At 37.0% G+C, this 12,762-nt stretch overlaps 1 protein-coding gene across 1 annotated transcript in view; it reads left to right on the top strand.

The window, feature by feature from the left end:
- Positions 1–12,762, top strand: part of eys (eyes shut homolog) — a 348,044-nt gene that overhangs the window by 276,565 nt on the left and 58,717 nt on the right. The window contains 1 exon segment of the mRNA XM_030156655.1: positions 11,427–11,535. Within this exon segment, the coding sequence (XP_030012515.1) occupies positions 11,427–11,535 (109 nt within the window).

Genomic DNA, 12,762 nt, shown 5'->3' with positions numbered 1-12,762 from the left:
AAGAAGAAGCAAGGGGGAGGAGAGAAGGAGAGAGAGAAGGGGGGAGAAAACAGAAGAAGATGGCGAAGACCCTCACAAGAGAATATCAGCAACACCAACAATAACAACCATGGTGATAATTAGAATGGTAACAATAACTAGCTAATAACAAACACTTACTAATTATCCTCAGTAAAGGGATGCAAGACATTGTGAACATTTAATCAAGAATTTAGCATCCTTTTCTAACAGCTAACATGACTGAGAAAATCACATTATCCTTTTTGCAGCATCTCTTTTGCACCGAAAACCATCTGAATATGCAGCCAAACGAATGAAGCACAGACTGAAGACCTTCCCTGAGATTGAGAAACATCAACTTTATAATCAGAATTGCACTTTTTTATTTATTTTTTCTTTCATTTTAAAACCTTTCAGAAACTACAGCCGGCATAGTATCAGCCAGTTTGATGTGACGTAGAGGTTAGAGGAATATTGTAGATTATATTATGTAGATTTCCTGAATATATAATGGCATTACAGTGCATTGTGTCTCCCCACTATAAAGGAATGCGTAACGGACAGGCAGATTAAAATAGTAGATGTGAAAAATGTAAAAAATATTACTATACTAGTGCAGCTTTGAAGTTTATTCCCTGTCTTTTAGAACTTAATACTGGGTTTGTACTTCTGGCCAGAACACCTTAAAGTTACCAAAGGCCACCATTGAACTGCCCCGTGGTGCCTTATACTTTCACAAAGGGGAGTGTAAGGAGGGTAGTAGCTGTGTCATTTTTCATTTTGGGAGGACATGTTTGTTGTTTGCTTGTTTTTTTTTTGATGTTGGCGTGTTTTCTTTTGGGGATGTTCGGGGCAATACTACTCGATTAAAGCTTGAGAGTGGCAGGCTGCAAATGCTCCCTTGGTCATTTGTAAGGCTGTGAACATTATTGGCTGAACCCCGTTGTGTTTAGCTTTCGCTGCTGGAGTAATTTTCATTCACACACACACAGTCAAAGATCAACGAGGATGACATATAGCATTCTGCAGCATCACAGTTCTATCCTTGTCACAGGTGAACTCACAGTCCCTGGCAGATATGATTATTCAAATTTATGCCACGATTGTGTTTTTTTTTTCCTCCCGTCTCTAGTCAAAGGAATGGGAGTGGAGTCTAAATCTCTAGCGTGGCTTTGACTTACTGGGAGTATTCTTTTTTATAGTGCACACTGAGGCTTTTGTGTCTAGCCACTCGCTGATTTTGATGTTGGTGCTGATGTTTTTATACACTGTCATATTATTTCTGCTAAAATGCGCTGAATAGTTGGATGCATGAAAACCTGGCCGTCGCATCAGCAAATTTTTCACAATATTCGGAGCTTCTTTGCCGAATGCGTTGGAAATGTCTATGAAATGTTTATTTACAAGTAGCAAAAGGCCAAAACCAATAGAATTCAGCACAGTACTTCATAATAAGATGGTAGTTTTGTTATACATTTTTAATATCTAATACTTGGAGGTCTGTTTTTTTTTTTTTCCAGTGCTACAAATTTATTCTACTCCAGCTCATTGCATGTTTCCTGTTTTATTCTGAAATGTTTTGTCATTTTAGTTCCTACCTTCTTGTTTTTCTGATTGCTTTACAATAAACACCCGCTCCCTTGCCCTTATCTCGCCCCCTGTGCGTTTATGCTCCGCTGTTGTCTTTGTTCTCAGGCAGATCATAATGTGTGTTTTCTCAGTTGTGAAGTAAAGCCAGTTTTTTACTTGTGCTTCCTTGTTTTTCCGTCAGACCTCTTGCACTTTTGGGTTTCCTACCTACACGCCTGCCTTGAAGCTTTTGTGTTTTCATCAGTAAATTCCTTGAACTTGCTGTGCCTGCATCAGCATCTGGACTCTGCTCCCAATTCGAGGCTGGTTAGTTTTGATGCTCAGCACTGTGTTTGTTGTAATGTCAGGGGTTTACAAGTTGAATCTTGACTCTCCCAAAGTGCCCACAGACTGTTCAGGACCACCCTTGGATTGGATGATTACGCCAGTATTTACATTTCAGCAGCCAATGAGAAAGACAGTGATAGTGTTTAAAAGACCCAAACATCCATCCTGACCAAAATCATTTACTGCTCTAAAATGTTTAATAACTGTTGATCCACTAATCCTATCAATACTAGGGGTGCAACCATTGGTACGCCTCATGATTTGGTACGAGCATGGACCGCGGTACGGCTCATTTGTCATTTTCAAATTTCATTTCACTCGTTTCACTATTAGAGCTTTGCAAGACGACTGACTTACGGAATTCTACTATCATTGGTTGGAGCCGGACACAGAGCCCGTCTAAAGCATTACGTGGTGGAGCCCATTACAGCCCATTAGAGCCAAACGCAACGGAGCTCGGATGTAGAGCACAGCCCTTCTACTTCTAACTACCCTTGTCAATATTAACATTAGTTTTTGGGGGGGGGTTTGAACAATGGACATTGAACAGTACATAATAGTATATAACAAACAAGGATAGATAGAAAATTTCATAATTCACAGAATATTTTACATTTCAAATATATAGAAACACATGTAAGTAAAAAAAAAAAGAATTGCTCGAGGTATAAATAGAAATTATTCAAATTAAGTAAGATTATACACTTGACAAATGTTTTTGCTTTAGAATTTATGATGTTCTTCAAATTTTCTACATAATTGGAAAAAAGGGCTTTAAAAGCAGTAATGTTTGGACGATGCTGTGCAAATTTGGAACAATGAATGTGAAATTTGGCAAAAATAATCAAAAGGTAATATTAACATTAGTATCCACATTAGTAAAACCTCCTCTGTTGTCAACATTGTTATTATTTACCACCTTTTTCTTCTTCTTCTCAAAAAACTTTACTCTTCTTCATGGTATTCAGCCAGTATAGTGATTAGGAGCGTCGCCCTCTGGTGGATTGATTGAGAAACGCTCATTCCAACGTACATGACGCATGGAAGTTTGAAGGCAGTGACGCATGACAACATTAGAAACAGACGTACCTATTTACAAATGGGCCTTAAGGTTCTTCATCATCTTCAATTACGTTTTGGCACACAGCTGGGCTCCAGCCGGCCTCTGCGTCCAAACTGTACCATACCGTGAACCACGACTCAAGAACACTCAATACATACCGAACCGTGGATAACCTGTACTGTTGCATCCCTAATCAATACATGTAAATAATTGGTGTTAAATGCAATTTGTCATCTTTTCATGGTCATCAGATATGACCCATTTGGACATTCAGAGGATCCATAGTGAACGTGGAAACACCATCATCGTCTACAACATTGATTCACCAGTGGATGGAAATGCTGGGTTCATGTTCAGTTAATTACATTTTTTACTGAAAAAGTCACTTTTTCTGCAGTTTTTTGTGTTTTTGATATAATAACCCTCAACTTTAATCTGAGCTTTTATGAACATCTTCATGATCAGTGAATTAAATATAGGAAAGTACCTGATTTATACTGATAAAATAGAAAATACAGAGGATAATATTATAAATAAATGGTGATAAATTGCTTGAGAAAGTTTAAATATAGAGAAAAATGTATTTGGGAACTGGCATAAAATTAGTGCTTGGTCTTTATGAGCTAAACTGCAATGTAATCTGGCTGAATAGCTCAGTTATTAATAACATCAAGGTCACAGGTTCATTTGGAGGCATCCATGAACCAAAAGGTTGGAGCGAGGGTCAATGGTTTGATTCCCTGCACTAGCGGATGTGCTCCTAAGCAAGACACTTAACCCTTCTTTTATTCCCTGGGCACCTGACATTACAGCCCACTGCTCCTAATCTGCAGTGGGCTGTGTGTTTCTACATGTTCAGTTAGTAATGGGTTAAATGCAAAGGGTCAGTTTCAGTGTGTGTTGCTTGTCCACATGTAAAAATATATACTGACAAATAAAGATTTTTAATAATTCCTTCATACATTAGCAATGTGGAATTCTACTTTTATCAGATAGTTAAAATATTCACCCCCATTTCTTGACTATTTCCTCAGTTTTTGTTTATATCTGCATCCCTATGAGATCATGTAAATCAGTTTGCTGCTCTGTCGGACACAAGAATTTTAATAACATCCCGTGGTGTGAAGCGTTTTAGTGAGAGAAAGTTAGAGATAAAATTATCTGTGGAGATTCTTCTTACGTGTGATGCAACCTGAACTCAACATGGATTAAGATTTCAAGAATCCTGTTTGTGGGTGTGGTTAAGTCTGACTTTTACTCTCCAGCGCTTCCCTAAACTCTGGGGTAGTGTCGGAAATTCCAAACTAACATGCTAATTAGTAGGTTGAAACACACTGCAAGATGTTTTACTATGTTCAAGACCATAGTATGAAAATTAAAATATGTGAATGGCGTACTGTTTCAAGGTCAGTTTTACAGCATGCAAGATGTAGTGACTTTGCAGACTGAAATATCCTATAATGCTATGCAGTCATGACAACCATGACTATGACAGAAGGTGAACAGAGTCTAGTAGCTGGTTGTCTGTTGTATGACACATAATGCAGGCAGTCTGTAGTATTTGTTGGTAGAAGTAAGATGGGTAACCGAGGTTAGGTGTTCCTGTCTGGTAAGGAAGCTTTCAGGAAGTGACAAGTTCTGAGCAGTGCATCCAGAGAGATGCATCCACTGTACAATTTAGTTCTCCAGGGTCCATGATAATGCCAGCATGATCAGATCTGGTGTTTTTAAAGGGCTGGTTATTGAGCATGTTTGTGGTTTTTATTGTAATAAATAGAAAATTTTGTCAATTCAGATTGGAATGATTGTTTGTGAGTTTTTGTTGTTTTGTTTGTGTTAGCAAAATATGTTTATGTATGAAAATAATTATCAGATCATATAGGTGAAGTTATGCTAAGAAAAGATCCCAAAAATGGGTATGGTAAACATTTTTACCCCAACCCCGAAGCGGAGGCAAGGGGTGTTGTTTTTGGTTCGGTTTGTTTCTTTGTTTGATTTTTGACACTCTAACAGCAAAACTATTGGTTTAATTCATACCAAATTAGGTTTATAGATTGCCAGCGATGCAGAATAGTTCTCATTACATTTTGGGAAAAGTAGGTCAAAGTTCAAATTTTTTATGAATTTTTAAAATCCTTTTTTTTCTAATGTACTTATACTGGGTGACATGTCTATACAGGGTGGGGAAGCAAAATTTACAATGAACATTTAGTTGTTTTTTCTCAGCAGGCACTACGTCAATTGTTTTGAAACCAAACATATATTGATGTCATAATCATACCTAACACTATTATCCATACCTTTTCAGAAACTTTTGCCCATAGGAGTAATCAGGAAAGCAAACGTCAAAGAGTGTGTGATTTGCTGAATGCACTCGTCACACCAAAGGAGATTTCAAAAATAGTTGGAGTGTCCATAAAGACTGTTTATAATGGAAAGAAGAGAATGACTATGAGCAAAACTATTACGACAAAGTCTGGAAGGTACTATTAAAGAAGAATGGGAGAAGTTGTCACCCGAATATTTGAGGAACACTTGCGCAAGTTTCAGGAAGCGTGTGAAGGCAGTTATTGAGAAAGAAGGACACATAGAATAAAAACATTTTCTATTATGTCAATTTTCATGTGGCAAATAAATTCTCATGACTTTCAATAAACTAATTGGTCATACACTGTCTTTCAATCCCTGCCTCAAAATATTGTAAATTTTGCTTCCCCACCCTGTAGCAGCAAAACTATTGGTTGAATTCATACCAAATTGGGTTTATAGATTACCACTGACCCAGAATAGAGGTCATTATATTTTGGGAAAAGTAGGCCAAAGTTTCAATTTTTTAGGAGTTTTTTTTTTTTTTTCCTCCCATTTACTTATAATGGGCGAAATTTCACATGTCTATAAAAACAGCAATTTTGTTTCAGTTTACTTCAAACTTAGCATATAAAGGCAACTGATATGCTGACATCAGCACACGCATAGACTAATGACATCAGCTGGATATATGCTAAAATAAGTTACAATATGTGTGAGGGGTAGGGTTTGTTGTGCCTGGCACCACTTGTTAATATAGTATTTTAAGGTAAAATGGCCAAAATAGGCTCAGACCCCCAGTGGTCAAACTATTGTTGAAGTGTAATTATTATTCAAGGTTACTCATGTAAAATCAAATTTTAAAAACTCCCTTCTTATCCATACATGCCATCCATCTGCATCACATTTAGGGCATTACATCAGAAATAATAAATCCTAACTTTGTGGTTCATGTGTTTCATAATAATATGGTTGTGTCACTTGCATTGTTCAGTTTGAAATGATCAGCTGAGAAAAATATGACTTTGTTCCAGAGTGGGCTACATAACTTACATAACTGATTTTTTTTTTTCATCATGCTTTTACAACTTGTATTTAACAGTCTATTCACCAACCATTGAGTATTGTTTCAACAAAAAAAAAAAAAAAAAAAAAAATGCACACGTGGGTGTAAAATGTAGCCTAGCAACAGCTGCTGTAAGAGGAACAAAACAAGATGTGTGCTGGAAGAATGAAATATTTCAAAATTTAAGAATGGCTCAGCAGTCTAAATCCATTAAATCGATGCTAAGGTCAGAAAGCGGTTTATGTCAAAATGACCAGCAGCACATAATAAAAACATAAAGGGTATAAAGGGTATTCGACGTACCGACTGTGATTAGTTGCACTTGTATAAAGGGTTATAGGTAACTTAGAAGCAAAGTAATCACTCCTGTAATTAGTGTTTATATAAGTAATGAGTTAAGTAATCCCTTTGCAATTTAGAAAAGTAATTAGGAGACAGGAATTGATTACTTTTTCCAAACTACAGCAACAATGGACAGAACATGTCCTTACTGTTTTTCCGCCGGGTTTTTACTGCTGGAAGATTAATGGGGAAGCAACCTTTATTTTTGGGAAGAGCCACGCCACATGTTCCGCGCTGGTGAAGTCTTAATATTGAGCATTGTGTTCTCAAATCCACATGCTCTTGACACAGTGCCGGAAAATCTTAGACATTGCTTGTTTATCATTCCCACAGTAGGCCTATTCAGTAGTTTTGTATTGACAAGTACTCCATAAAAGATTCATTGAGGAAGCTAGGAGACACTGCACTGCTTGCTCACTTGGAATTCTTTTGTGAAGCCCCACAATGCCAAGAGCCTAGCTGTGTGCTGTCTAATTGTATTGCCTGAGATATAATGATAGAACACAGGCTACCCAAATTAATTGAGGCTTGCCAGTCACAGCACAAATTATGCATCAAATGCTGCAGTGCCTTGTGTGAGAGAGTCACTGCACCAGAGCCAGAGCAGACATTACAGTCCATGTAGGTGTAGATTAGGTTTTGATACATGGCTTGTTGCACTTAAGGATAAACAAACAGCTCTCGCCTGAACGTCTTGTACCGCAGCTACTCGGTCCGATATGATATATAGATGTTTACGGAGCACACGGGGTGCATTTTCTCTCAATTCAGTCAAATTTGATGTACAACTCCAAAGCATGTTATGCTAAAAAGAGTACCAGAGTAACAGGTGGCACCTTTCTTCCTTATGTATGTAATATGTGTGACCTATTTACACTGTATCTGCTTTCATGTACAAACCACAACTGAGTAAACCCTCCAGTTGCCAAACAAATAGACTCTTGAGCCCAAATTGCCAAATTATTCACAAATTATGAATTCACCACCACATGTTCAACATTATCTTTGGCTCTTTGTTAGCTTAGAAGTTTGACTGAATAAGGGATTTTTTAAAAAGCATCTTGACTATCAACCAGTGAAAACTGTTGCAAGCGCACCCACGCAGTGCATGATGTTTTACTGCCATCTGTTGCCAATACTTTCAGATGTTTTATGCAATAGTAATATTTTAATAATGATCCTCCCTCATTATTAATTTTCTGCAAGGGACTGTAGGGAAGGAGGCTCATTCAAATAGGATTGTAAAGACAAACACCTACTATCAGGTTTAACAAATACCTTTGTGTAAAGGTGCTGTGCTGAAAATATTTGCAAGGTCCCTTAACATTGCAGGTAATATTTCAGTGACGATCCTCAGGAAAGTTGCGGTAGTGCACTTGCACTGAATTAGTCACACAGCAGACAGTCTAAATGAGGATGTTAGAGATGACAAATCACTTATGATTAGAGCATTAGCCAGATGAAGAAATGCATAAATGATGATTGAATAAGTAAAAGCCATGTTATGGTTTTGTGTATTTGGAGAAATTATTCTTATGTTTTTCTTTGTTTGTTTACCACAAGTTGGGAATTTGCTATTGTTAGTCCACCGAGACCCGGCACTGAGCGGTGCACTGGGAGCCCAGCAAGATATTACACAGTGCTTCTTCTACATTAGACAAACTCTGGCCTCTTTTTCCTCTGATTCACTCATATGTTTGTTTGTATAATAGAATCCATTGTGGTTACGATTTTGTGTTTTATGTTTGCCTGTGTGTGGCGTTGATGATGATACGGAGCTGTGGGGCGTATTCCTCGCTGTCTAGCTACCAAGGAGTCATAGTCATCTTTATAAATAGTTATCTTTGCCTCAGAGCAAGACCAATGTAAATTAGCCTGGTGGAGCATTCAATGTGCTCACGAGAGCTCATCAAGTAACATCATCCTGTTTGCTTAGTGAGCATGCATGCATGTCTCATAGGGACGGTCTTTACTGCATTAGCAGGCCAAATAAAAGCTACTGTAGTAAGCACCAAAATACACTCTAAATGCCCTCAGCAAGAGAGAGTTTTGTAACAATACTGGGATGTTTCATATCTCGCCCAAAAGTGGGTTTGTTGCATAAAAACACAAAGATTACAATACTGGGTTGTTTAAGGCTGTTCATTTACTTCCTGTTATATTCTTGTAACATGGAAATAAACAGCAGAGCACAGTGTAATTTTCTGAAACCACCCACTGATCACGCACTATTATGCTAATGTTAAGAGAATGACCTCAGAAATACACCTTGCACCCTGAGGACAGTGATGGATATAGTCCCTGGACATTAAGTTGCATTTCACGTTTGCACTATTCAATGTGCCTTAATTTATCAGCGTATGTGTGTGTGTGTCTGTGTACACAACGGCTCCTGTGATTTCCATACCTGTAATTAGTCCTACCTGAAGTTGTATGTGTGTGATTGCCTGAGGGAGGTGTCCTGGAAGGCTGTTTCAAATTAGCAGGAGGGCGATTGCCCTGATTGTTTCCATCTGGCCATTAAAACAGACAATAGAGGGTTGTTTTTTTTTTTTCCTCATCACCAGTTGTACAATCGCAAAGAGCAGATGAATTAACTCATTTTTTTCTGCAGAATCAGATTTGCAAATAAGGCATACACACATTACTTGTGTTAGATGTTTACAAGCAAGTAATAAATACTTGTATGGAACAAAAGTGCATTATGTGTATTACTCCTTATGTGTGTGGCAACCTTTTGCATAATGTACTGCCCTGTTAAGAGGCTTGTGTTGTATATCGTGGGTATAAAGCCAGTGATGAATTGTAGCGAAGGAATCACTTGACTTTGCTAAAGCTGGAATATGACACAAGTAGACCAGCTACTTAACATTATGGCTGCAACATTAATGACTAGCACAACTGTATATTTCCCCAGAGAGACAGAGGGGGTCAAATGATAAAATTGTCTTCCTTCTCATTAGGTGTATAACGTATATCTGGTTTGTGCCCTCATTTTATCATTAATTAATCCTGAATGACATAATGAGCACTTACACCCACGATAATGTATTGCATGTCACTGTTTTTAGTTATTAGTTAGTTATTATTGTTATCATTAGTGTTATAATGACTGTTTGCTTTCTCAGTATTATTGTTGTTATTAGACGCTGCAGTATTATGGTAGCGATAGCACTGTCACCTCCACCAAAGAGGGTTTTCAGATCTGTTAGAACATCTGTTTGCTATCTCCAGGAGGTTTACTGTTTGCTTGTTTGTCTCTCAGCAGGATTATGCAAAAATTACTGCATTGATTTTCATGAAACTTAGTGGTAGGGCTTGGGTTCTAGACTAGAGGCTGGTAATATTTGGGGACACCTATATATGAAAGGGTTGTTGTTGGATAGGGGTAAGTTTCACCACTTGTCATGTGATTAGGCAGGTACAAGTAAAAAATATTCATTACGTTCATTGTCTTATGTTTGATGCTAATTTAATGCACTTTAATTTTGCTTTCTTTGAAAAAATATAGTGCAATATGATGTATGTATATATATATATATATGTATGTATAGATATATGAGCTCATTCAGACTGACTACCTCCTTGCAGTGTATTTATTTATTTTTCGGTGGAATACACAATGGTTTCATCTTTCCCCTTTTATATAAGATTTTTATGCACTTTTATATATATTTATTTATAGATGAAATTGGCTTTTTTTCTTTTTTTTTTTTTCAGAATTATGTGTTTTTCTTCTGTCTTTTATCTGACTCTCTGAACAATTGCGTAAGAGTTCCTATGTGTATTTGCACAAAAGGCAAAGAAATGTTTTGAATCTTTTTGAATCTTTTTCTTGCTATGCCTGAAAGATGCCAGAACTGTGATCTTGTTGTTATGCAATGACAATAGGGTATATTGAATTGAACTGAATTGAATTGAATCAAATTGGGGAAAAAAAAAATCAACAGGAGGAGCAAAAATTGTAACAATAAGCTGAATAATCACAAATAAATCATATGAAATGCATCCAGCAGTCATATCTTTATTGAAATGAAAATGTGTCAGAGATACTCAAAAAAAACCAAAAAAAAAAACCCTGCATTGCTTAAATACCACTGCAGAACTCAAAAATAAACCACAACACAAAAATTGAATGAGATGGGATTTTTTTTTTCTCTGTCATGGGATTTGAATAGGAAGAGGATATTTTTAAGACACTGATATAGGACATGAGTGAAAATCCACTCCCGTACTGTATGCCACGTCGTACAGCCCGCTCAACTGTAAATAACAGTTTGTGGTTTTATCGTGAGCATATTTACTGGCATTATTTTGTGAATTTACATCTGCTGAGGAACACAACGACTTAAAGTATATCACTGCGGCCCTGAACTGAAACCTATTTCTGGATTTATTATTTAAATCCAGTCTGTTGTCTATTTTTGTTATTCTCTCTTGGGTTTTGGGCTGGAACGTGGGACTCAAACGCACCACCGCTTCCAAACCAATCAGGCGGCACAATAAAGTTTCTCATAAAATAATGTGCGATGTATACATAGTCATACGTAGTCAGTGTATACAGTAGTGTGGTCTCAGTGGTGGCATTAGCAGCTCCATTACTATGACTGCTCTGTCTCTGTCATCAGAATATTTTTCACGCTTAACTGGGTTTATTGTGAGACTCAAATATTGTGAGGAGCATCTTTTCCTGACTAACCCCTTCTCCCTCTCTCTTTTCTCTCTCAACAGATACAATCTGCCTGTTGGCAAACAAGGAGGGTCATGTATGATTGAAATAGCTGTGGAAAATGCTACTGCACAGCATCATGAAGAATTTGTGTCGCATGGCGTGTCAGAGGTAACCTGACCTTCCCGCTGTCAAATCAACAAAGACATTACATTACATTATATTTACGTCTGTTCCCTATAAATGCATCCACAAGTAAACCGTCAAGTGTGTTTATTCACGGAAAGCCCTTAAACTCTTATCAGTTCTGTGATTCCAATGTATTAAATACGACAAGCGCTGTTTATGGATTAGTGCTTTTGGTTTTTTACAGGAAATGAGATCCTCCTAATCTCCCTTTTACTGCAGTATAACAATCTGAATCTATGTCTGAACCCAGTCATGCAGTTTATTGTACCCTTAGCAGTGTGATTTTTAAGTGGGAATTTGATAACATAAAAAAAACATTTCAGATGAATATATAATTATACAGAAATTACATGAATCTTTTGATAATGGTGCATACAGTGAGTGTGCATTTATGATTTTGCACATTCACTAAATGTAGGACTAAGCACTAAATGTCAATATTTTTGATAGGAGCCCTTTTTTTTATCTATTTCAGAGATAAAAATGTGTTGAATCTTATATCAGCTAAAATTTACTTAGGGGGTCAAATCAGTGGCCATTTTTGTCCAAAAAAAAAAAAGTTGTAAGAAATGCATAGAGCTGTGTTGATATAATGCTAATACAGTTGTGCACAGACTACTGATATTATTTGACAACGGAAGCTATATTTTCAGAAATATTGGATTTTGAATAGCACGTGTATGTGAAAACTTTTGCTGGTGGACGGACGTGGCATTACCCATGATGATCTGGTCAGTACCAGTACTTTATTAGTAATAAACTTATATACTTACTATTGCTAATTATCCTCTTATTCATAAATGTTAGTATTGTGGATCTAAAACAATAACAGCTGACACAAAAACACAAAATGTGGCAGTGGACGGATGTGAAATGGTTGTTATGGATCCCATCATACTGATGCTCGGCAGCCATGTCACCGTTTCCACAAATGATCCCTGTGCAAAAACTAGGATCAGAATTATTTATTGTATAGTTTATCATCATACTAAAGAGTAAATAACAATATACAGGGTGGGGAAGCAAAATTTACAATGACCATTTAGTTGTTTTTTCTCAGCAGGTACTATGTCAGTTGTTTTGAAACCAAACATATATTGATGTCATAATCATACCTAACACTATTATCCATACCTTTTCAGAAACTTTTGCCCATATGAGTAATCAGGAAAGCAAACGTCAAAGAGTGTGTGATTTGCTGAATGCACT

Source organism: Sphaeramia orbicularis, chromosome 15, assembly GCF_902148855.1.
Source record: "Sphaeramia orbicularis chromosome 15, fSphaOr1.1, whole genome shotgun sequence".
NCBI lineage: Eukaryota > Metazoa > Chordata > Actinopteri > Kurtiformes > Apogonidae > Sphaeramia > Sphaeramia orbicularis.
Note: the sequence above shows the minus strand (reverse complement) of the source record. Positions and strands in the feature narration are given on the sequence as shown.